The sequence below is a fragment of the Neomonachus schauinslandi genome, chromosome 9, assembly GCF_002201575.2.
Source record: "Neomonachus schauinslandi chromosome 9, ASM220157v2, whole genome shotgun sequence".
In the NCBI taxonomy this organism is placed as follows: Eukaryota; Metazoa; Chordata; class Mammalia; order Carnivora; family Phocidae; genus Neomonachus; species Neomonachus schauinslandi.
The window spans coordinates 75,093,156-75,118,927 of record NC_058411.1 but is presented as its reverse complement, the minus strand read 5'-3'; the positions used below and the strand labels follow the sequence as shown (position 1 = coordinate 75,118,927).

At 45.2% G+C, this 25,772-nt stretch overlaps 1 protein-coding gene across 1 annotated transcript in view; it reads left to right on the top strand.

Moving 5' to 3' along the window:
- RYR3 (ryanodine receptor 3) overlaps nucleotides 1-25,772 on the top strand; it is a 354,804-nt gene that overhangs the window by 175,330 nt on the left and 153,702 nt on the right. The window contains exons 32-39 of the mRNA XM_021695474.2: nucleotides 1,186-1,349; nucleotides 4,150-4,315; nucleotides 10,988-11,074; nucleotides 11,480-11,706; nucleotides 13,143-13,938; nucleotides 16,713-16,913; nucleotides 22,995-23,097; nucleotides 24,220-24,357. Of these exons, the coding sequence (XP_021551149.1) occupies nucleotides 1,186-1,349; nucleotides 4,150-4,315; nucleotides 10,988-11,074; nucleotides 11,480-11,706; nucleotides 13,143-13,938; nucleotides 16,713-16,913; nucleotides 22,995-23,097; nucleotides 24,220-24,357 (1,882 nt within the window). The remainder of the gene's footprint in view (nucleotides 1-1,185; nucleotides 1,350-4,149; nucleotides 4,316-10,987; nucleotides 11,075-11,479; nucleotides 11,707-13,142; nucleotides 13,939-16,712; nucleotides 16,914-22,994; nucleotides 23,098-24,219; nucleotides 24,358-25,772) is intronic.

The window sequence follows — 25,772 nt, the reverse complement described above, 5'->3', positions numbered from 1 at the left end:
CTTTCATTTAATCCTTTTGTTTGTTCTTTTATGTAAACTTCTATGAATCAACTCTCCCATCTCTCTGAGCAGTGCCAGGAATAATGTTGAAAACAATCAAGTGAGAAGAAGGAGCAGGGAAGAGTCCAGATGATGGAAGCTGATTTTGGTCCCTTTTCTCTAGCTAGACAATTGTCAGAAAGCAACACTTGCTAATTTCTTTTTCTCTCATCCTTCTTGAGCACCTGACCAAAAAAAATGTCTTTGGAAGAAATGCATGTCACCCCTTCTGTAAAGTTATCCTGCAGTTCTGAGGTGGTGGGTTAACCATGATCAGGAATAACATTGTTGCTACAGCAGGTCACACACTTACTGTGTGCAGGGCATCCCCGTCCCACCGCACTCCCACAGCAGCCCCACGAGATGGACAATATGATACACTCTGAAACACAGGACAAGTGACCTGCCCAAGGTCACCCAGTTAATAGCTGCCAGTGGCAAGATTCAAGCCCCAGTTTGTCCAGCTGACCCTTTTATCTCTTAATCAACAAAATACGACAGACTATGCATAAAAGTAACTTCACTGAGAATAGATGTGCTCGATTTCATAAAGAAAACGATGAAGCTTACGTCAGTGCTTTAGCTGTGAGCTTAGCATAGTGGGACACTGCACAGATGGTAACCATGCCCCCTGAGAACTACTCTAGTTCTCAACACAGCCTGTCCTCGAGCCCAGTGGCCACACGCAGCACCTTTGGCCACGATGTGGGCTTTTTCTTTTGCAGCGTCTTTTTCACGACTTTCAAAACAACAACAAACACTTGGCACTTCCCTGTAGAAGGGGAAAGTGTAGCAGAAGTCCCCCTGTCCTGTCTCTGAGGGCAAGGGCCGTGCCCAGGAGAGGGTGAGGGGTCTGTGCTGGCCATTCTGAACGGCAGCGCCCTGACTTCATCAGTGGTATCTCTGGTCAAAGGCTAGTAGATTAAGTACTCGATTGTCTCCGAGCTAAAGCACCACAGAAAAGGGAAGAATAAGGAAGCCAGATTCTCTAGTCAGCCCATTCTAAGTCTAGAGGGCAGCACAGTTCAGCTCTAGAACAGTGTGTGCTTTTTGAGAAAAGAGGGCCAAGTGGGCTCCTTATTGGGTCTGTCAGATCTGGCCCCCCAAGCTGGGGGCCACTCACTCCCCTCTGTGGTCTCTCCCCAGCAGTGTTACTACGCAATCCGCATCTTTGCTGGACAGGACCCCTCCTGCGTCTGGGTCGGATGGGTGACACCAGACTATCACTTATACAGTGAGAAGTTTGACCTGAATAAAAACTGTACGGTGACTGTTACCCTAGGGGATGAAAGAGGCCGGGTCCACGAAAGGTAAGGGGGCTCCCAAGGGGTGGGGTCAGCCACCAGGCTCCTCACTTCCCCTCACCCCCCAGCTGCCTTTTTTCCCCTTCCGCCCAATGCCCTAAAAGAAGGAAACATCCCAGTGTCTATGAAAAAGGAAAAGTGAGGCACAGGTTTAAAAATCCTTCACCAAACAGGGAGTACTAATGGCAGAAGTGTTATTCGTGAAAATTGAGGGTAATTCCATCACATGTATAAGACATGGCCCAGGGATGGGAGATGCAGATGGACAATTGGGACTCTGCTCCCTCTCAGACACTTCTCTGTGGGTTCTGGGTAAGCCCCAGTTTCAACAACATCAAAGCAAGACAGAAAAATCCCTGGGTGCCTGAAAGAAATTGGTTCAGAAGAAATAAAAAGATGCACCACATCACATAGCAATTGATCGACTCTGAACTCCTCATTCTAAGGATGTAAGGTATCTGAAAGCATAACGAACATAAAAGACAGTAGACTCATGAACAATAACCACTGATAGAAATTAGGGATCTTTTGGGAAAGTATGTTTTAAGTATACCCATGCCTTCCCCCGGTCCGCTGAGTTGGGAAGGGTGGGGTGTGGGGATTGTCATCAGAGAGAGAATCTCTAGCCAGTGGTGCCCCAAAGGTGACCCAGGAGACCAGGCCTTGTGTCCACCCATGGGATACTTAATAGGGTCTTTCCCAAATGGACATGTTTGGAGGTGTAATAAGTTGTCTCTCAAGCTGACTTTTATCCCTCCAAAGTCAGGAACATTTTGCAGCCATTGTTACTTCAGTGCTCCTGGCTCATCAAAGACTGGTGTCCAGAGAGGTCACTGAGCATCACTGTGTCATGCAGGACCACTGTGGACAGGTGGCTAAGACCAGACCCTGGAAGAAAACTGCCTGGGTTTTAAACTGGGTTCAGAACTTACTAGAGGTGGGACTTTGGAACACCTAGCCTTCCTGGGCCTCAGTTTACTCATCTGTAAAATGAGGATGATAGTTCCAGTCTCATAGGTTAAATGAGATATTACACAGAAAAATGCCTGAAACAGTGCCTCGACCCAAGCACAGAATAAACATTACTCTTATTACCACTACTGAATGTCTATCCTATTGCAAGACCCAGAATAGATGCTATAAACAACATCCAATGTCTTGTTGGGTTGGAAAGGAAGCATGCGAAAGCAGTCGAAAGTCTTTGCTCTTTAGCCAGAAGAACCAAAGGCAGCCGTGTCCATCCCAGCTGGGTTTATTGCTCGAGTTTGCCGGCTCTGCCACACCAGACAGATGACTTGATTTATCTCAGCCTCAGTAATCACATTTATTTTGAAAACGGACAGGCATCTAGAACAAGACCCAGGAGGTAGTAGATACACAGTAATTCTTAGTTCTTTGTCTCACATAATAAGAAGTAAATACAGGATTGATTTTCAGATGTTTGGAGGCATTTCAAATTTGGGTCCTTTAAAATATGACCAAAGTGTGACATTTCCCATTCCCACAGCTTCGAGACATTAGGAATTGAATTCTACAGTAGGCATCAATGGACTTAGTACTCTCATCACTGAAAGGCAGGAATAGCATGGCTACAGTTTAGCCTTTATGGAAATCTAGCAATGGCTGTCACTCTTTGGAAGGGACATTTTGCACCAGCCCTGCCTGAGGGGCATTCACACTGAGAAACCAGCCCAACTGGTGCCCCAAAGGAGAGAGGGTAGGAGAGGAGGTGAACGGATGCTTACAAAGGTAATTTCCAGTCTCGGGGGGAAATTATATGCTTCTAGAGCTGGAAAGAACCTTGGAGAATTCTAATCAAACCTTTAACTTTCCAAGGTCAAATCCTATTGACCTTAGGATATTGAAAGGGGTATTAGAGCATCAGGTATAGAGTCACTCTCTTGTGTAGCCTGAGAAAAAGCACTTTTATGGCACTTCAAACAACTGGTTCCTCAAGTGGTGTGCACCACGACTGGGCTTGGGAGGAGACCAGATTGTCTGTCTCTTGCTCACAGTCATGGTGGCAGGCTCTGAGAATCACTCCTGCCACTGTGCCACTTCTCCAAAGCCCACACAGGATTTTCAGTCTTTCAGTTGAGGAATCAGGCTTTGGAGACTCAGTGGCTTTTTGGCTATTACTCTTGGCTTTTAAATATAAATGCCTATCAGGGAGTTTATGCTGTGGGGGAAGGTAGACAGCCAGCTGAGAAATGCACCCAAGTTGGTAGTTATTGAAGAGTACAGGGAGCAGAACTGGGCGGAGGGGAGCGGGGGAGCCAGGTTGTATAGGTCAAGGACGTAGTTGGGCCTTAGAGACCACTTGTGATGCACTTTGCAAGTGTTCCCAAGCCTGCCATCCTGAGGATGTGGGCCTGAGTTTTCAAGTATCTTACAGCCTTTCTCCCTGACACTGCGGATTTTTGTTCCTGCCTTTTATACCAGATCCCTGTATAAAATGGCCTGTGGCGGGTGCCCTCTCTGTACCTCCATCTCCCGTCTCTGAGGTGGGAGTACTACCATCCCCATGATCTCTTTCAAAGAGGGGAATTGACATTGAGCCAGGAGACAGTTACCTGAAAAGTATGTTCTTTGGACCAAAGTATCTTAATAGATTGCCACATCCCTAAATTGAGTGGTCATGACTGAGAAAATTCAGTTGAAGCTGAATGAATGTATTTAAGAAAAAAGTTACTGGGGGCTGACTGGAAAGCTTCATTGGCAGGTTTCTAGGGCATTTAATTTCTGAGCCTTGACTGCACACCATCCCAGTCCAGATTCTGTGCCTTTTCCTCTCTTTGACTTCTAGTGTGAAACGCAGTAACTGCTACATGGTGTGGGGTGGGGATATTGTGGCCACTTCCCAAAGATCAAGTCGGAGCAACGTGGACCTAGAAATCGGCTGCCTCGTGGATCTGGCGATGGGCATGTTGTCTTTCTCCGCCAATGGGCGAGAACTCGGCACATGTTACCAGGTAAGGGTGGCTCTGGGTCCGAGCCAGCAGCGTCCCCGGCCTGTGTGTGTATGGCTCTGCTCCTCATTCTTCATATTCAACATCCCCCCTACAGCCTGTGGAGTTGATGAGTCCACAGGGTTCACAACCCATCTAGGAAAAGAAACAAGAACAAAATGACTTCATTTTTACAGATAGAAAATGGGGGGAAATGTCATTGTTTATTGGTTGATCGGGTATCCTGGTCGTCTTTCTAGAAGATAAGAAGGCTTTTCTTTGGTGATGGTCTCTGAAAGGTGATTCATTTATTCGATGAACATTTCTTGTGCAGCTTTCATGTTACCTGTACTATACAAGATGCAAAGTCTAAAATGTGAGCAGAGATACTCCTTGCTTTAAGAAACATCTGTGCTCAAAATATAGAGTCATAAAAAATGACTTACGTGCCAGGGTATATTCCTTTTGCAAAAAGGTGATTCTCATTCCTTATGAATTCCTTACAGAATCCTTTAAAAATGCATTTATATAAATGATGTGTTTCTCTATTTCATTGACTGTGAGGTCTAATAGAACTACTCGGGAAAACCATCAATTGCACATATGTAGGTTTACCCATTATTAACCACAAGAAGCTTTACTCTTTGAAGCAGGATTTTTAGCCTTGATATCCAGGTAAACTTGGGAAATGCCACATATTATATCCTCTTTCTGACGTTGGAAATGAACATCAGTGCAGGGCAACTTTAAAAAATACTTTAGAAAGAAACCTGTCTAACCAAGCATCTCTCGTAATACTTAACCAAGAAAAGTGTTTTTGGGTTTTTTTTGGTTTTGGTTTTGGTTTTTTACTTTAACAGTAGTAGTTTTCTGTAAGTCTGGAGTTCTACAAAGCATATCTGGAAAAGGCTAAATTAAGAAATTAAATTTCTATGTTAAACTTTCTTGATACTCCCAAGGTAGAATGGAAACATATGGAGAGTGTCATCAGAAAAGGAAGAGCTCACCTCTGTCAAGAGTCAGGGAAATGTTCGTTACAGAGAAAGCTTGATGTTGAAGCAAGAAAAGAATTCTTCCCTGAGAGTGAGGGGAAGTACACTAAGGTTGAAAGAATGGCACAGGAGATATCCCCATGGAGATAGGGAAGCATAGGGTAGATTTGAGGAACAATGGCCAGCCTAGTAGGGGGCCTCTGTGGTTAGTGCTGAGAAATTCATCTGGAAAGATAGGGAGGTATTGATGGGAATTGAGCTCTTGAAGGTTTCTGACCAGAGCAGCGACACGCAGTGTTTAAGGCAGCTTAGCTAACTACAGCAGAGAAAAAACATCCCACTACTGTGTAAATGGATAAAACCCCAGATTCTACAGTCAGCCCCGCAGTCCAGCCTCCAGCTGAAAAGCCTCTTGGCAGCCATTTGGCCTGTGGTTGGAGAGATGGCATCTAGAGGGGGGAGGTGAAGTAGCCACCCCAAATCTGAATTGTTTGGTGACCAAGAACAGATGGACCAAACCCTTCCTGGGGCCTGGGGATGGTGTGCTGGCATGGGGGCAGCCTCCTCCTCTCCAGCCCCTCCCTATCCTCCTAGGAAAAAGTGGAACCATCCACATCACGCAGCAGTCTGGTCCAGCCCCTCGGGCCCAACCAGCCGTGCCCAGCAAGAGGCCGTTGTGAAACAGGCTTCGAGGCTGAAAGTAAAGTATCCATCTTCTGGTACTTTCTCATGATTTTACCCCCTCACCCCCTCACCCATGAGAAAATGCTTATATACGTTGCTGCCGTCCTTCAGAATCCATTAGCTTCTTCCCATTAACTTTTGAAATGATTTTGACTGAAGGGTCCTCCCCGAGCTGCAGAGAGCTCTAAAACATCTAATAACTCTGAAGGCTAGCAGGGCTTCGGAGGTCCCTAAGTAAATAAAAAAAGAAGCCTGGGCCTTGGCAGCTGCAGAGACTCGCCTGCCTCGGGGAAGAGCCTGTGATGTTGAGGAAATGTCACAGCAGAGAGCAGGACACTGTGGCTGTTGATATGTATCCGGCTTTCTCGGTAGTTCCTGGGTAACTCAGGGCTGGCCCATTGTCTTCTCTGAGCTGCGTGCTGGCGCCGACTGGCCTGAGATGCCTTCCTCCCCTGCATGCGTGTAAATCCTGCTCTCTCTGCTCAGTGGCCCCAGTCCTGCAGGCCACCCTGGGGCACCCCTGTTGTGAAGGGGAGGGTGCCAGGGCTCAGCATGGAAACCCTCGGGAGGAGGCTCACACCCGGCCAGCCCCCTTGTCATTCCAGGCAAGACACTGCCGTGCATCTGGTCCCCCGGCAGTTGGATGATTGTTATTCTGCGGCTGTGGCCATTTTCAGTTTTCAATTATCTCAAGAGGAGCAGGGCAGCAATATTTATACACTGGCTTTCTGTTCAGAAAGGACCAGTAACCAAAATAATGAGAGGAGGATTCTCTCAGACGGCGTTTCTAGACCACCCCCCCCACCCCGTTAAATAACTGCTATGCAATTTGAAAACCTTTTTCTCTTGCACTTAATGTAATTAGGGGAGAAATAAGAAATAAAATATATGTTCAAGAGCTACTCCTCGGTTCTTGCCACCCAGCCACACTGCTCTGAGAACAGAGCCAGCTACAAGGCTCAGACTGACGAGACGGGCTAGCTTTCAACTCAGGCCAGTTCCTATGCCCTGACCTTCACACATGACCAGAAATAAAATGTCTGTTATTGCCGGGACAAAAGAGATCAGCCAGTGAGAAAAAGGTACCTTAAATACAAAAGGAAAATAGCCCATGGCCCTTCCCGGCAGCCTCAGATCTGGGCTCCTGCTCACATGACAATGGAAGCTCCCCATCCAGAGGCCATCCCTCTGGTCTGTCGCCAGTCCCTGCGCCTGAAACAGGACCTAGCACCCAGGACGTGCTTGGGAAGTATTTATTGCCAAACTGGCCAACCCGGCTGGGAGGCCACCATTTCCATTTCTTACTTGCTTCTTAACAAGTTACCACAAAATTAGCAGCATAAAACCAACACATTTATTATTTCACGGTCCTGGAAGTTTGCGTTCTTGGCTCAGGTTCTCACCAGGCCAAAATCAAGGCATCAGCAGGGCCGAGCTGCCTCTCTCTGGAGGCTCTGGGAGGAATGCACTCCAAGCTCGTCCAGATTATTGTCAGGATCCAGTGTGGTTGTAGGCTGCGGTTTGAGGTCCGTTTTTGCTTGCCTGCCTTTTTCCTTTCCTTTCCTTACCTTACCTCTCTGCTCCCAGAGGTGCCCACTTTCCTTCTCAAGTGGCCCCTTCGATCTTCAAAGCTGATGAGAGCCTGTCCTATTCTTCTCATGCTTCAACCAATCTGACTTTGCCTTCTGCCCCCAACAAGAGAAAACACCTGCTTTTTAAAGGTTCATGTGATTGGATTAGGCCCACAAGGATAATCTCTCCATTTTTAGGGTCAACTGGTTAGTAGCCTTACTTCCATCTATAGAATCTCTTTTGCCACGTAACATACACAATCACAGCAATAACCCCGGGGGTCAAGAAGGCCATATAAGATTCTGCTCTCACTCCCCCAGTTGCCATTTTTATCCTCCTCTACACCCATCGTGAGCCCACACTTGTGTGTTCTTCTATTTTGAGTGGTTGAAGATAAAGTTCCGTTGTTCATCATGGTGGGAGTATACTCTGCTTGGTAGAAATAAACCCATCCCTGGGCATCCTGAATGCTTTCAAAGCCCCTCCTCCTTGCAGGGGAGCTTGAAGAAGGCCCCGGCATTTGGCTGAGTGGTTTATGAAGTTTGCAGGGACCAGTCCTGAGGGACCTGAAAACATACCACCGTCTTCCGCCTGTAGGTCCCCGTACTAATGTGACCATTCAGCGTAGAAAACCTTAGGGCTGGGGGCGCCTGGGTGGCTCAGTCGTTAAGCGTCTGCCTTCGGCTCAGGTCATGATCCCGGGGTCCTGGGATCGAGCCCCACGTCAGGCTCCCTGCTCGATGGGAAGCCTGCTTCTCCCTCTCCCTCTCCCCCTACTTGTGTTCCCTCTCTCGCTGTCTCTCTCTCTGTCAAACAAATAAATAAAATCTTTAAAAATAAATAAAAAATAAAAAAAGAAAACCTTAGGGCTGGATGCATTTGTCTGTCCCCGTGAGCTCAGATTCGTGAGCTTCTTGCTGGTCCATGTGAAGCATCCCAGCCATCAGAGCTCTGTTCCTTGAAGCTTACAGTGACTTGAGCGTCGCAAGTTGTTCTAGATGTCACGTATCAGATATTCAAGAAATCTGGGGGCCAGCCCAAGGATGTATCAAATCAAAATTTCCTATTTGTGTCTCTTCCTGCTGCAAATTCAGGGCCTGGCGCAAAGCAGATAGATAATATGTACTAAATCACTGCGCATTAAATGTCCCTTACAAAGCTTACTCCATACATCACCAGGCAGTTCTAGCAGCTGCATCCCCACATTTTGGTTTTACGGGCATTTATCCCTTCGTATAGTCCATGGATAGCTGAAGCATTAGGCATCAACCAAGTGTTTATACTTAGCGTGTGAGCCCCTGCAGTGTACTGGGATCGTTCACTGTGTACTGAGCGTAAGTCTGGTTTAACCCATCTGATGACCTCTTTCATCATGAGCAAGTGGTAGCCCTAGACCGTGTAGTCTTGTAAGTCACTTCCGGCCATAAAAATGTGTTTTTGTAAATCTTATGTCTAAATGCATCGAAGAAATTCACTGTGAAAAGGAAGCCTGTAATCAAATACTCTGACCAAAAGGAACCTCTGTATTCACTTTCTATTACTGTATAACGAATGACCACAGACATTGTGCCTTACAACAGCATACCCTGATGGTCTCACAGTTTCCGTGGGTCTGGAGTGGGGACACAGCCCCGCTGGGCCCTCCACTCTGTTTCACAAGGCTGCAGTCAAGGTGTCAGCCAGGCTGCATTCTTTTCAAAAGCTCGAGGTCCTTTTCTGAGTTCCTGTGGTTGTTGGCAGTAGTCAGTTGCTTACATTTGTAGGTTTGAGGTTCCATTTCTTGTTGGCTGCAGCCAGGGGCACTCTCAATCCCATGATACCCCCTGAAATTTCCCTCTGGTGGCCTTTCACAGGCTCTGTTGCAACAGGGTAGCTTCCTTCTCCAAAGCCAGGTGGAGAACCTTCTCTCTAGTCTGCTGAGATGCAGTCTTACATAAATAATGTAGCCAGACCAAGGGAGTAACAATCTCTATATCTTTGCCATATTCTATTTTCTAGAAACAAGACACAGGTTCTAGGGGAGGGGACTGTACAAGAGAGTGACTCACTGGGGGCCAACTTGTCCATGTTGTCCATGATATTCACCATCCCCTAACGGCAAGAGAGTCTTACTCTCTTAAGTAAATGTCTGCATTTACTTAAAGACAAACCAGACTTAGGCTCAGTACACAGTGAACGATCCCAGTACACTGCAGGGGCTCACACGCTAAGTATAAACACTTGGTTGATGCCTAATGCTTCAGCTATCCATGGACTATATGAAGGGATAAATGCCCGTAAAACCAAAATGTGGGGATGCAGCTGCTAGAACTGCCTGGTGATGTATGGAGTAAGCTTTGTAAGGGACATTTCCCAATGTCTGCATTTACTTAAAGACAAAGAACTTTGGTTAGTAGAATTAGAATCCCTTTTCTTCTTCCATTGTCTTCCTAGTCTGATCAAAACCCCTACGTCAAAATGGGCAAGTGATAAGTGGAGTCCCTGCTGTCATAAATAAATCCACACACTTCATCTAAGTGATGGCTAGAAGATAGTCATTGAATCCCACACTATTTAATGTAGGAACTGGAATCATCAAGAGTGAGAAGGAGGTGGAAAGAAGTCCAGAGGAACCAAGTAAAACAGAGAGGTTTTAAGAAAAGGAGACAGGCTGTGGAAACAGCGTCTTATGTTATTCCAAGGAAACACCTGCCTATAAAGCAGCAGTTCTCAGCCGGGGGCGTTTTTCCCTCTACAGGACATTTGGCAATCTTCAGAGACTCTTTTAGCTGTCTTGACTGTGGTGGGGGTGGAGAATACTACTGACATCTTCTGGGTAGAGGCCAGGGATGGTGCGAAATATCCTACAACACACAGGACAACCCCTACAACAGAGTTACGCAGCCAAAAATGTCAGCAGTGCTGAGGTTGAGAAGCCTGGCCATAAGACGCCCCTTGGGGTGCTTAATCAACATCCCTTTGCCTTCAGAAATAACACTAAAGTCCTTGCACCGCTCTCTGTGATCACCTTCTGTGGGCAGGAGTGATGAATGATGGTGTTCCTTGTGTGTCAGGTGTCTCCATGCTCTGTGAAGAGCCAGGACATCACATTGTTCCCTGACCAATAGCAGCCATTGCCTTCGGGGGGCATGTTGGTACCTCCCCACATCTGACCATCCCCCTGAGCACTGGAGAAAGCGGTTGGCTGCTGTTAACAGAGAAAATAAAAGAAAGTGAGATGATTCAGCCCCAAGTAGAGAGAGTGAGAGAGTGAATAAGGTAGGGGCAGTGACAGTCACTACCAATAGACACCAGTCTCAGAATTTCTGAGCAGTGGAGATTGACCCGCCGGCTAGCTGTCTTCTTTCAGCTAAGGTTAGAATGGGGGTGTTGATTAAAACCTCCCATGACTTAGCCATCTGTGATTTTATAATTCTGAGCAAACTTCTTGATCTATTTTGCTTTCCAGGTGGAGCCCAATACCAAAGTGTTTCCAGCAGTCTTCTTGCAGCCTACGAGCACTTCCTTGTTTCAGTTTGAACTTGGGAAGCTGAAGGTATTGATCTGCCCCCTTATCCAATGGCTATGATAAAAGAAGGCAGTGTTGACCATTAGGGGAAAAATCCTAGGCCTCCGAAAACAAGGGAATCCCTTCTCATACACCATCTCACCGGTACCCCCCTCTGGCCCCTATACTTACCCCTGAAATTCTTATGACAGAAGGTAGGTTCTCATTTCCCTTTCTCCCCCTTCTAGTGGGTGCGGAAAGAATTAATTAACGCTAATGTAACCCATTATACAAGGTCTGAATTAGGCTGGTATAGCCTTAGAAGTCTCGGGATTCATTTGTCTCTCTGTAGTTTATACTAACCATATTGGTGATCACGGGCCGGGTCGCATTATCCAGCAACTGAGCACCTCTGTAGTGCACACATGTTTCCCTCTTTCCGCCTTGCCCCAGAACGCGATGCCCCTGTCGGCAGCCATATTTAAGAGTGAAGAGAAGAACCCGGTTCCGCAGTGTCCACCTCGGCTGGACGTGCAGACCATCCAGCCTGTGCTCTGGAGCCGCATGCCCAGCAGCTTCCTGAAGGTGGAGACAGAGCGCGTGAGCGAGCGCCATGGCTGGGTGGTGCAGTGCCTGGAGCCCCTGCAGATGATGGCACTCCACATCCCGGAGGAGAACAGGTAGTGGAGGGGCCCCCAGAGGATGGGGGCAGGCCTGGCAGGCAGCAAGGAAAGGGAAGGAGCCTCATTGGCCAAGGGCCCTGCTCAGTCCATTGACTCCCCAGAAACCTCGGTTTTTCTCTCCCTTCCTCACTTTCATTCTTCACTTGGAAATACAGCAGGATATTCAGTATGATATGCCTGCCACAAGCCTTCACCGTAGCTCCGAGTGCCTGCAGTCAGGAACATTTCCAGCCGTTTAATTAAAAACTCCAATGTGACCCTGAAATAATGACAAGAATGGGGAAAATGAGGCATACCTAGCTTGCTTAGAGAATGAAGAATGGGCTCCTCGGCTCCTTCTGCTAAGAGGTACTCTTGGATTATGGCCTACATTCAATCTCAGCACTCTCACTTTCTGGGCTTGTGGCCTTGGGTAAATTACTTGCTTCCATTTCCTCATGATTCAGTAAAATACATGACCACCCAAAGGACTGCTGGGAGAAACAAATGAAATTGTGTAGGTAAAATCTAGTAGAGTTTCTATATGTCATAAGAATTAAATAAATTTTATTGTTAACATATTATGACCCCTTGATCTGTTGGGCGAAAAACAAAGTAACAGGGAGTAGAAGGATTTGACACCTGAACAGCTCCCATTTAAGTATTCAACTGGGTCATGGACCGAGGCAAGACAGACTAGTGGAGGGCAGGAACAGGAAAAGATAGGGGCCCAGCCAAGTAAGTCAATTGCAGAGGATCCTCACATCCATGATGGAAGAGCAAGACAAAACAGAAAACCTGAGCAGGGAGCAGAGACCGTGGGCCCCCACAGATGAGGGAGCAACACACTGACTTCCAAATAGGCTTCTAAAGTCAGGAAGGAGAAAGTGAATTGATTATGCCAACTGAACTCAGGTGGGAAAGTGTTTTCTCTTTGGACAAGAGCACAAGTGTGTTTGTTTTCAGGGGAAGGAAAGCCCCGTAGATGATGGTAGATTGGAGATGATACAGATGGTGTATGTGGCAGATGGACGGAGGGCTTCAACTTCATCTTCTGAGGAGCTCTTATATCAGAAACTGAAGTCCCCCTTATACCTACAGATAAGAGGACCAAGGCACCTCTATTACATACCTGAATGTTTTCAGTTTTTCAGTTGGGAGGTTTTCCTTAAGAAGGAAGACTTTCATATTTGGGAAACCAAGTCTTTAAGTCTTTCGGACTTTTGAGATTCTTATAGTTAGAGAAGGAGGATTATCAGGAACTGAGATGTGGACCAGAACTGAGAGAAGAATGATAATCTGTGAGGGAAAGTAGAGTAGAGGCTCCTCCATCCTTCTATCCCCTCTGCCTTCATTGAGTTGGGTGCAATCCCTGGGGATTCAAAGAGAAGCACTCCGCTGAACTCGGGCATATTCTTCTCCCCGTGGAGTGGTTGATTGCTTGTCCCCCGCAGGTGTGTGGACGTCCTGGAGCTCTGTGAGCAGGAGGACCTGATGCAGTTCCATTACCACACACTGCGACTCTACAGCGCCGTGTGCGCCTTGGGAAACAGCCGGGTGGCCTACGCCCTGTGTGGCCACGTCGACCTCTCCCAGCTCTTCTACGCCATCGACAACAAGTACCTCCCTGGCCTCCTTCGCTCTGGTTTCTATGACCTGCTCATCAGCATCCACCTGGCCAACGCTAAGGAGAGGAAGCTAATGATGAAGAATGAGTACATCATTCCCATCACCAGCACCACCAGGAATATCCGCCTGTACCCAGACGAGTCCAAGAGGCATGGGCTGCCGGGGGTGGGCCTGAGAACATGCCTCAAGCCAGGGTTCAGGTTCTCCACCCCTTGCTTTGTTGTGACCAGCGAGGAGCACCAGAAGCAGAGCCCTGAGATCCCCTTGGAGATTCTCAAGACAAAGGCGCTGAGCATGCTGACGGAGGCAGTGCAGCACAGCGGGGCTCATATCCGGGACCCCGTCGGCGGGTCTGTGGAGTTCCAGTTTGTGCCTGTGCTGAAACTCATCGGGACCCTGCTGATCATGGGGGTGTTTGATGATGATGATGTCCGGCAGATCCTCCTCCTGATCGATCCCTCTGTGTTTGGGGAGCACAGTGCGGAGACAGAGGATGGAGCAGAGAAGGAGGAAGTGACCCAGGTGGAGGAGAAGGCAGTGGAGGCTGGGGAAAAGGCCGGCAAGGAGGCTCCAGTCAAAGGCTTGTTGCAGACCCGACTGCCAGAGTCCGTCAAACTGCAGGTAACTCAGGGCAGCCAAGTCCCTGCCCTTGAAAAGAGCTGGGTAGGGTGAGAGTGCAGCCTGGAGGTAAGGCTGGGACTCAGGGCACCGGCCTAAACCTGGGGTGTAGCAGAGATGCCGAGAGAGAGCATTCGCTGGTCATGCTTGTTTCTGACACGAAGTATACTCACTAGGTCAAAAGAAAAATACTAACCCTTACCAATAAGGCATATGCTTTATTTTTAAGATTTATTTATTTGAGTGAGAGAGTGCAAGTGAGCATGGGGGGGGAGGGGCAGAGGAAGAGGGAGAGAGAAACCTAAGCAGACTCCACGCTAAGCGTGGAGCCTGACATGGGGCTCGATCCCAAAACCGTGAGATCACAACCGGAGCCAAAACCAAGATTCAGACACCCAACCAACTGTGCCACCCAGGCATCCCAAGGCATGAGTTTTAGAATTGTTTTTATGGAACTAGTGATGGATGGGCCCTGATCTTACCTCTTACTTTTGGGACTAAATGGCTCCTTGGTGAGATCTGTCTGGAGAGGAGGAGGAATCTTTGGCTGTGGAACAGACCAGAGGAATTGGCTCATGGGGTGGCCACGCTCACCACCTGCTCTCATCTGTTGCCATGTTCTGATCACCAAGCCTATGGAGACCTGTTGCACTGGCATTCAAATCAACGGCCCTCTGAGCTAAGAAAAAGAGTCTTGCTCACTTAGAGCTGCCCCCTTGTCATCACCCAGGAAACCTCAACATTTCCTAAGCATAGTCTTACCAGATGTAGGCGAGCATCGGTGATGCATTGAAGATGATCACTTTTGTCTTCTGGGCACTGAGAAAAGAGAAATGAAAGTGAACAGAGCAGAACAGTCTTTCCACAGAGTCAGCCTGACTGAGGCCACTTACTCTATACGCTTTCCAAGTCAGTAGCCTACCAAAGCCTTAGCATTACGATTTGTAAAATGTGGATGATAATATAATAAAACATAACATTCAAATTTATCATTATAAAATGCAATATGGAATGTATTTTATCATAAAACATATTATAATAATCTCCAAATGATGCTCTCTTACCCAATGTGATAGGATTGGTAGGTGGTCAGATAGTCAAAACACTGCATATGGAGAAGAAGCATAACAAATTTTACATATATGCCTTCAACAATTTTATTAAAACATATAATGTGCTCTTCTAATGTGGAGCCAAGACCTTTTCTTTAATGTGAATCCCGGACTGGCATGTGGAGTCCTCCCTTTTGCATCATTGACACCTGTCATGCACACTTTGATGTGCATAATGGCCAGTTGGGGGATCTTTAAAATAGACTGTGGATTTAGAGGTAATTGGAAAGCAACCTGAGCACAGAATACTTCTAGTATTCTAGAATCATTAAAATGATTTCCCCCCAATATTTTGTAGTTGTCTAACTCACACCCAACTTTTAGTATTTTTTTTTAAAAAAACAACTTGCCTTTGGGCACCTGAGTGGTGCAGTCAGTTAAGCATCCAACTCTTGGTTTTAGCTTAGGTCGTGATCTCAGAGTCATGAGATCGAGTCCCACATCGGGCTCCATGCTCAGCACAGAGTCTGCTTGAGTTTCTCTCCCTCTGCCCCTCCCTCCATGCGTGTGCATTCTCTCTCTCAAATAAATAAATAAATCTTAAAAAAAAACTTGCCTTTTATAGATGTTCCCTAGTCATTCACCTTGGTTTTCCTATTTCATTGGTGCACATTCCTTCTAATTAAATGTTGTCACTCTCATCACAAGTGTGATGGACATGTGCTCTGGTGCTAGTTCACCTGGCTGAGGCAGAGCTGGGTAGGTGTGCCGGAGACTGCCCTGTTATGTAAGAGCACACCACCGTCAGGGGCTTTGCTGTCTGTGCCCAGACCAACTGGAGAGTGTCTGTTAGTCATGTGAAAGGTGAAGTGGAGATGGGTTCATAAATATTTTAATGTTTATTATTTAATAATTAATATTTAATAATTTACTAACTCACTAAGTTATGGCTATTATTCTTATTAATAAAAGTTCAAATAGTGATAAGATTAGTAATAGCTAACAGTCCAAAAGAACTAATGACAGAAAAACATGGCCAACAAATGAAAAGAAAGAAAGAGGGCACCTGGGTGGCTCAGTTGGTTAAGCGACTGCCTTCAGCTCAGGTCATGATCCCAGGGTCCTGGGATCGAGCCCCACATCGGGCTCCCTGCTTTGCCGGGAGCCTGCTTCTACCTCTCCCACTCCCCCCTGCTTGTGTTCCCTCTCTCGCTGTCTCTCTCTCTGTCAAATAAATAAATAAAATCTTTAGAAAGAGAGAGAGAGAAGGAAGGAAGGAAGGAAAGAAAGAAGGAAGAAAAAAAAGAAAAGAAAAGAAAGATGGAGAGGGGAACAGAAGTCTTTAGTTCCTGTCATCCAGAGCCAGAAGTTGTCAGGAAGGATCCAGAACTCACCTGTGCAATTCAGTGGTGGTTCCTACCTGGAGGTGAGAGCCACGGAGGAACTCTCTTAGGAATGCCGTTCTCCCTCACCACAGGCAGATTTATTCTGTCTTTGGTGAGCTCATTTTCCTGTCATTCTCCAGGCCTTAGGATAAAGAGCTGGTGTCTGGATTCAGGCTGACTTGGAATCCATTGATGGCTCCATGGTTACTGTGTGAGCCTGGGCAAGTCACTTAGAGCACCTGAGGCTCAGTGTTACCCTCTGTAAAATGGGGATGCCAGCAGCTTAACCAATGTATGCAAAGTATTGTTAAATTAGCATAAATATTCGCTTGTGTTGCAGATGTGTGAGCTCCTCAGCCATCTCTGTGACTGCGAGCTGCAACATCGAGTGGAGGCCATTGTGGCATTTGGCGACATTTATGTCTCCAAACTCCAGGCAAATCAGAAGTCTCGCTACGATGAGCTCATGCAGGCCTTGAACATGTCCGCAGCCCTGACTGCCCGGAAGACCAGGGAGTTCCGCTCCCCGCCACAGGAGCAGGTAAGAAACTTCCTGAGCCTCCATGTCATTCCTACGGAAGAACTTGAACCTCACGGAACAGGGCACATGAAGCGTTTATATGCCTGGGGTGGCCATGAGAGCTGTGGGTGATTAAATGACCCAGCACAATGCCAGGGGACAGGCCTGGGCTTACGCTGATGGCAACGAGGAGCATCTGCCACTTAGATGGGGAAGAAAACCCATCCCAAACTGCACGTGGGCACGGCTTACTCCCCTCCCTTGCTCACTCGTCCCCATTACCTATCACTGAGTCAAAGACCACATCACTTTCATAGCAGCAAGGATCTGACGTTAGAAGAACGTCTGTCCAGAGCTGCCATCTTGCATCCCCGCATGTGTGCACCTAATCTCAGCTGGTCCGCCCGAGATCCCCTGAGCGCCAACCCTGTTCCCCCGCGCGGTCCCATTTCCGCTCCAACAAGATGAAAGAAACTATCATGAACCAGGAGAAACTTGCCAAACTGCAAGCACAAGTGCACATTGGTGGGAAAGGAACTGCTCGCCGAAAGAAGGTGGTTCATAGAACGGCTACAGCAGATGATAAAAAACTTCAGTTCTCCTTAAAGAAGTTAGGGGTAAACAATATCTGTGGTATTGAAGAAGTGAATATGTTCACAAGCCAAGGAACAGTGATCCACTTTAACACCCCCAAGGTTCAGGCATCGCTGGCAGCGAACACTTCCACCATTCCAGGCCACGCTGAGACAAAGCAGCTGACAGAAATGCCACCCAGTACCCTTTTTTTTTTTTTAAAGATTTTCTTATTTATTTGAGAGAGACAGAGAGAGACAGAGAGAGCACAGGCAGGTGGAAAGGCAGAGAGAGAGGAAGAAGCAGACTCCCCTCGGAGCAGGGAGCCCATGTGGGGCTCGACCCCAGGACCTGGAGATCATGACCTGAGCCGAAGGCAGACGCCCAACCATCTGAGCCACCCAGGAGCCCCAATGCTACCCAGTATCTTAAACCAACTTGGTGCAGACAATCTGACTAAGAAGACTGGCTGAAGCTCTGCCCAAACAGTTGTGGATGGAAAAGCACCACTTGCTACTGGAGAGGATGATGATGATGAAGTTCCAGATCTTGTGGAGAATTTTGATGAAGCTTCCAAGAATGAAGCAAACTGAATTGAGTCAACTTCTGAAGAACATAAAACCTGAAGAAGTTACTGGGAGCTGCTATTTTATCTTATGACTGCTTTTTAAAATTTTGTTCGTGGATGTGATAAAATCTAGATCTCTAATATTTTGAAGCCCAAGCCCCTTGGACACTGCAGCTCTTTTCAGTTTTTGCTTATACACAATTCATTCTTTGCAGCTAATTAAGCTGAAGAAGCCTGGGAATAAAATTTGAAACAAGGTTAATAAAGTTCTTTGCCTAGGAAAAAAAAAAAAAGAAGAAGAAGAAGAACGTCTGTCCAGTCCTTGCAGAAGTCACTGCTTTCTGTCAGAGATCAACAGAGCATGGTCAACACTTCCCGATTGATGAAAGTAGATGCACAGTCTTCTCGTCCCCTTGCCCCATGACCAAGACCCTCGTAAAGCCTCCCAGCCCCCGGAAGCTAGGAGAACAGGACTGGGCAAGTGAGGTCCCTTCTGTGAGGTATTGTCTTCATTCTTTGCAGTACCCCCACCTTGTGGTCAGTCTTGCCCAGGTGGGAGGGCTTGAAAGACTGAGGGTCCTTGTGAGCAACTTGCAGAGGAGGGCGGGACAGCTGGTGGAATAGTACTTTGTTTTTGTCCCTCTGCTCAGCTGTTCACGTATATCCTGCAGGCTGCTTGGCCCCAGCTCCCTAAGTGCTCCACGCCAGAAGCTCTTTCAGTGAAGAAATTTGTTTTCAGTCTCTGAAACCAGATCTTTGGATCTTATCTATATTGAATAAGCAGCCTATCCATAAATTGTTGTCAGTATAATTACCACCATTTGGTATTAATGGTACAACTTGGTCTAATTACTTTCCTAACCTATTTTGTAGAACATAGATATTTATATCGGCTTAAAAATGAACTACATCTCTTGGCTTTTAAAAGATGCCTTTGAGGGCGCCTGGGTGGCTCAGTCGTTAAGCGTCTGCCTTCGGCTCAGGTCATGATCCCGGGGTCCTGGGATCGAGTCCCACATCAGGCTCCTTGCTCAGCACAGAGCCTGCCTCTCCCTCTGCCTGCCTGCCACTCCCCCTGCTTATGCTCTCTCTCTCTCTCTCACTCTCTCTGTGTCAAATAAATAAATAAAATCTTTAAAAAAAAAAAAAAAAGATGCCTTTGAATGATACCGGCCTTGAAAAGAGTAGGTGAAGCTTATCATCTCTTTGCTGGAGGCAAAATGAGAAAGCCCTTTCAATTGACAGGAGGAGGTAATTCGCACCATGCTGAGGGAAGTGCAGCGAGCCTGAATTACTCTTGAAGGCTTTACAAATGTTGTCTGGCTGCCTTTAGACTGGCAACAGGTGTGTGTGAACGTTTCCCATTTTGTTGGGCAAACGCTGACTTGTTTTGGGAGTAATGGGATGGAAGCACGATGTGCCTGGCTCCTGTCCTGGGCCTCCCCCGTTGCTCGCTGTGTGGTGTTGGGCAATCGCCTTTCTACGTCTTAGGGTTTTCAGCTGTAAAATGAGGATGTCTGTATCTCCCTCCCTCCCTTCTTGTGAGGATCCCATGAGATAATGTGTTTAGATTACTGAGCAGGATACGTGACATACAGTACACATCCTGTACGTGCCATCATTAGCTTCCATGTTGGAGGTATTTGCATTTGCCTCATGCCATGTTCTCTGACCTTCTGCCAGCGACTCACTTCTGCCAGTGAGTAGAGTTTATGTCTGTTTTCTGAGGCATCTGCTCAACCCAGCTAGGATGCGTTGTCCATCTAAGACTGTCCTCATGGACCCAGCCTATGATCCTGGCTCCTGGAAGGGCCACGCTGGCTCCCACTTCTCCTTTACCCCTGCCTGCTGTGATTCTTGAGTGACCTCAAAATCACCAGAAAGTCCTAATAAAACAGATTGCGGACCCCCCCACCCCGGGGCTCCTAAGTCAGTAGCTCTAGTGTGACGCCCAGGAATTTATACTTTGAGCAAGTTTCCAGGTGATACTGATGCTGCTGGTCTAGGAATGAAATGAAAGAAGGAACACTAATTGCTATCAAATTCAGCTATCCCACCTACCACGCCTCTCAGTATTCATTTCTAGAAAGAACCTACCAACAGAGCTCTCTAAATAATTCAGAATTGAATATCAACAAAGGAGAATTTAGATCAATTTCAGGGGATAGCACTGCAAAATCACTTGGAAGATTGGATGCATAAGAATTAGAATTTTAAAACAGTGATATGAGTCTCTCATCTTTCTGTAACCTTTGAGGAGAAAATAAAGGTTTTCAGCCTTATATCTATGTAGTATAGAGAGATGAAAAAAACATACTTGGTGGATGTTACCAAGTACAAAAGGAGGCAAAACTAAGATCAGTCCAACGGTTGTTGGCAAATTAGCCAGGCACAGTCAGTAAGCCTTTGACTTTAAAAAGGGCATCATTAAAGGGTATGCCCTGTGGAGGAGAAAATTCAGCTCACTCCCCATTTGGTTTTCTGCCCTGCAGGCTGGTGGGCTCCTGCTTCCCAAGTGTTCTACCTAAGGAATGATCTTTCAGCAAAGAAATTATTTTTGACTCTCAAGCTAGATCTTCAAATTTTCTTTTTATTTAATAAACAACTTATCAATATATGTTGGTATAATTACCAGGTCTAACATTGTAGAACAACCACAAAAATTACTTTTCTAACCTGTGTTATGTATTATTTTATTACAAACAGTACTTCTATCTACTTCCAAAAAATTGTTTGCAGTAGTAGCTTTAAATAAGGATCTTCCTAACAACATTAAATATGGTTTTTCATGGTTTAATAAAAGAGATTATAAAGTTTTTTAACCTAAAAATCCTAAACAGAAGGAGAAAATACCTTTGCCTGGTGTGTGGGTTACCCTGGGGTCGTGGTCTTTGGAAAGAATTGAGACATTCCCAAATCTGAGCAGGAAATGAATGACTTCATTTTCACCAACTTGTCATTAATCTCTGATAGCATTTCTTTAATTATTGATGTAGGCAGCAAAGCAAATACGTGACTTTTCCAGCAACAGAAATTGCCTGGGTTTTTTTTTCCATGTTGTATTACAGTGGTTGTCATACATTGAAATATCATTTACATTCATCACTACTTCAAGATCACTGTGGATATGAGACCCACCACCAGATCTTTTTGTCTAATGAGTTAATAAACAAGTACATATATTCCTATATCACAGATTTCTTTTTTATGGTCTTGATAACTAGATTTCAGTATAATTGTTTCTCTATGTAATTTTTTATATTTTATGGTATGTATTCAAAATATTTGAGAAGTAAACAGGGGGTTTCAACAGACTGTCAGAATCATCCATGATATAAAAACAGTTAAGAATCCCTGAGACAAAACTATAAAGGAAAAGGTGATAGTTTAACTACATGTTAAAACCTACATGTCAATAAAAAAATCCTGTAAAGTTAAAAGCTCACTAAAATCCAGGAAATATATTTGGAGTATATATTATGAAGAGTTAATAGTCTAGGGATGTGCAAAATACAGATTAATTTTTAAAAAGAAAATTTCTCAACAGAAAAATGGAGGAAGAACATAAACAGGAAATTTATAAAATATGAAATAGGGGCACCTGGGTGGCTCGGTTGGTTAGGCGTCCAACTCTTGATCTCAGCCCAGGTCATGATCTCAGGGTCATGAGTTCAAGCCCTTTGTTGGGCTCCACACAGGGCGTAGAGCCTACTTTAAAAAAAAAAAAGAAAGAAAGAAAAATGGTCCTTAAGTATGGAAAAACAAAATTCAACCTCACCAATTAAATGCAAATTAAAGCAACAGGGATATGATATTTTTCACGCATTAAATTGGAAAATATTTGAAAATGTGTTAATTCTCATTACCGTAATGGAGATGGCAAAGTAATACACACTCTTGTATAAAGTTGGTAATAATGCAAATTGTTGTGAGCTTTCTGGAGGGTGATTTGGCAATTCATATCAAAAGCCATTAAAATACGCAGATCTTTTGATCCAGTCGTTTCGTTTCTAGGAGTTTATCCTAAGAAAAATGATCAGAAATGTGAACAAAAATTATGTAAAAGGAAATGCAAACTTTATAAGGACAAAGAAATGGAAACAATTTAAATATATCTTAACAAATCATAATTTTATGTACATTTTACATTAGTTGCTATTCATCCATATGATGAAATACAGTGTACCTATTAAAAATCAGTAAGGGGCGCCTGGGTGGCTCAGTCGGTTAAGCGTCTGCCTTCGGCTCGGGTCCTGATCCCAGGGTCCTGGGATCGAGCCCCGCATCGGGCTCCCTGCTCAGCAGAAGGCCTGCTTCTCCCTCTGCCACTCGCCCTGCTTGTGTTCCCTCTCTTCCTGTGTCTCTCTCTGTCAAATAAATAAATAAAATCTTTAAAAAAAAAAAAGTAAAATAAGAAAAGGCTCAAGATAAATTGTTAAGTGGAAAATCAGACCTCAAATATGTTTAAAGTGTGATCTCAATCTGCACACGTAAAGACCGGGAGCTACTAGCTAAATATGGTTTTATTTGGTCAGTGGGATCGCAGTAAATTTTCTTTAGGTGTTTCCAAATTTTGTGCAATTAATAAATTACCATTATAATCAGAAAAAAAGTGAAAGCTACTTTTAAACGTTGACCATCTTTTTTTTTTTAAGATTTTATTTATTTGAGGGAGGGAGAGAGCACATGTACACACAAGTAGGAGGAGAGGCAGAGGGACAAGCAGACTCCCGTGGAGCAGGGAGCCCTATGTGGGGCTCGATCCCAGGACCCTGAGATCATGACCTGAGCCGAAGGCAGATGCTTAACTGACTGAGCCATCCAGGTACACCTATTGGCCATCTTTATAAATGAATTTGAGTTGGACAAAATTGGCAAAGAATGTTAGGTATTTAAGGCAGGATCTGAGTTCTTTTTACCAACACTGGAACCAACCACCTATTCTTCTTTGTCCCTCAAAGATCAACATGCTTCTTAACTTTCAACTGGGAGAGAATTGCCCCTGCCCAGAGGAGATACGGGAGGAGCTCTATGACTTCCATGAGGACCTTCTCATTCACTGCGGTGAGCTTCTGAGGCAAAAGCTGTATCAAAGACAAGTCTGTTCCTGATTCATCCATTAGAAGCTAGTGGGGTTGGGAAGAAAGTTTTCTATTTAAAGGTGCAGTTAACCCTTGAACAACATGGGTTGGAACTACCCGGGTCTGCGTATGATGCAGAATTTTGTCTCCATAAACAGTACTGTATGTGTATTTTCCCTTAATAACATTTTCTTTTCTCTAGCTCACTTTATTATAAGAATACAGTACATAATGCATATAACATTTAAAAATACGTGTTAGTTGACTGTTTATTATTGTCAGGAAGGCTTCCCATCAAGAAGTATGCTATTTATAGTTAAGTTTTGGAGGGTCGGAGTTATATGTGGATTTTCCACTGTGCAGATGAGTGGCACCACTAACCCCTGCATTGTTCAAAGGTTAACAGTACAATAGTAATCGCTCAAGAAATGATTCTGCCCAAACTACTTGGGTCAGAGAAGCTATAGGAAATAATTCTGGCATAACATATGACAGAAACTTCTACCAAGAAGAAATTTTGTGAGCTAGAAGAGAGTGAACAGGGTTTCTGAAGAAAAAAAAAAAAAAACCCAATACTTACATAAACCTCTCCCACTTTACTTAGTTGGACTCTGCTCCCAGCTAAACCAAGATTCCAATCCCCTTTGCTTCTTAGCTTTTGCCATGAGAGATTGATAACTTCTGCCCTGAAGAATTCTAAGCCAGCAGTGCCTACTTTGATACATAACTGCTGGTTTTAAATGGTTCTCAGCGTTTGTGCTGCTTGTGCGTGGGTGGATTGACTAATATATAAATAATAGATGGTCTTTTCATTTGAACTGACTCAATGTTAACTTTTTCTTTCTAGATACTCTAGAGCCCTTTTGGAGTTTAGATTAGAAAAAGTTAAGTGTGGGGTTTGAAATTACTTGATGTTCTTGTACACAAGAAATCACCTTTTTAAAACTTGTCAAAAGACCTCATAGAGGTAAATATTTATGGGGAGCTGCCTATGGTATCTTTAGAAGGTTCCAGAAGGGTGGGAATCAGAGACCTTATGTTCTTTCAATCATATGGTGGTTTCATGTACTGTTTGAGGTTTTCACTCTGTTCTGTGCCTTGCTAGGGGTTCCCCTGGAGGAGGAGGAAGAGGTGGAAGAGGACACTTCCTGGACTGGGAAGCTCCGTGCCTTGGTGTATAAAATCAAAGGCCCTCCCAAGCCTGAGAAGGAACAGCCAACAGAAGAGGAAGAGAGATCCCCTAGTGAGTGACCATGCCTTTCAATCACAGTCCTCCTGACACGGTGCTCTTCTATGACATAATGACGGGAACTGGCTTTCTGACAGATACTGTGAGATGGACTGCCTAGGCGTCAAAGGATGCATCTGGGCATTCTTTTATAATTGGTGGTGACTATTGTGTGTTTGGGGCTATGCTGCTCTTCCAATTTAAGGAGCTTACTTTCAGAGTCTTCTGAAACCTGGGAGATCTATTATTTTGGGTCTGCTCTTGTCTGTCTAGTTAAAAACACCTGTAAATAGGTTTCTGTTCTTCTTTGAGGTTTCAGTTGTCCTCCTCCTTTAGCCACTGTTGTTTCTGTCACCTCTGCTTCTGGTTCCTTGGCATTGCAAATTGCCTCCGTGAGAAAATTAAATAATGATACAAAGGGAGTAAAAGAAATGGATGTGGGCTTTGATGGGGGTCATTTTGGGGTTTTGGCTACGATTTTCATAACGTAGCATCCTAGAGGACTTTGACCTTCAATTTTTCAGCAACAACAAACCTTGTCCAAGTTCATTTCTCTAAGCCTTATGGTAGACAAGACTCCTACCGTTGTGACTCATTGAAACAAGATCATAATTTGTTCTATTAGGGCAGTTTACTGTCTATAAACCATTAACATTTCAAGAAGGAAATTGTGTATTATATATAATTAGGATGCTCTTTAGTACCAAATTCTGCAAATATTTCATTTGTCTAAAGAAGGAACTTCCGAGGTTTGACAAAGTTGCCTTTTATCTTGTTCCTATTCCTGTCCATTTTGGAGCATGCTTTCAAATCATAGACTAGAGCAAGAGCCTGCCAAGCTATGATTGGTTTGTCTGAAAACACTACTTTGGGGTCCGTATATCTTACTGCCCTTTATATTGACCTCCCATCTTTGCCACATATCTCTGAAGGGAAGGAAGCCTCACCATTTTTCAGCACAAGCGTTGAAGCCTCTGGAAAAGTGAGTGGGGTACATACACTGGCAAACCTTGATCAGTGCTGTCACCATGGAAAGGGTAGGTCTTTGATGAGGATGTGCCAGCAGGATTCTAAGGGCACAAAAGTGAGCTTAGATCCCCTTTGTGGTTCCTGCCAAAGCAGAACTAAAAATAGACTAAGCTGACCCATATTACCTGCTGAGAGTCTATTTTGAAAGTGGATGCTTCTTTCTAACCTATAATGTGTCACAACTGGGGGTCCCACAAGGTGACCATTTCATGGTAGGTAAATGGAGTCAGATGAAATCACTTGGCTGTGTGAAGTCCCCCTAACTCTAAGAATGGTGTTCCAGAGATTGCAATCTTCAGCACTGCTACCTTGGGCCTCGGGCAGAAAGACCATGTTCTGTCTGTTGTGGTGGAACATGTAAATAAGGCCACTCCAGTGTGAGACTCCATGTCTTCACCTCA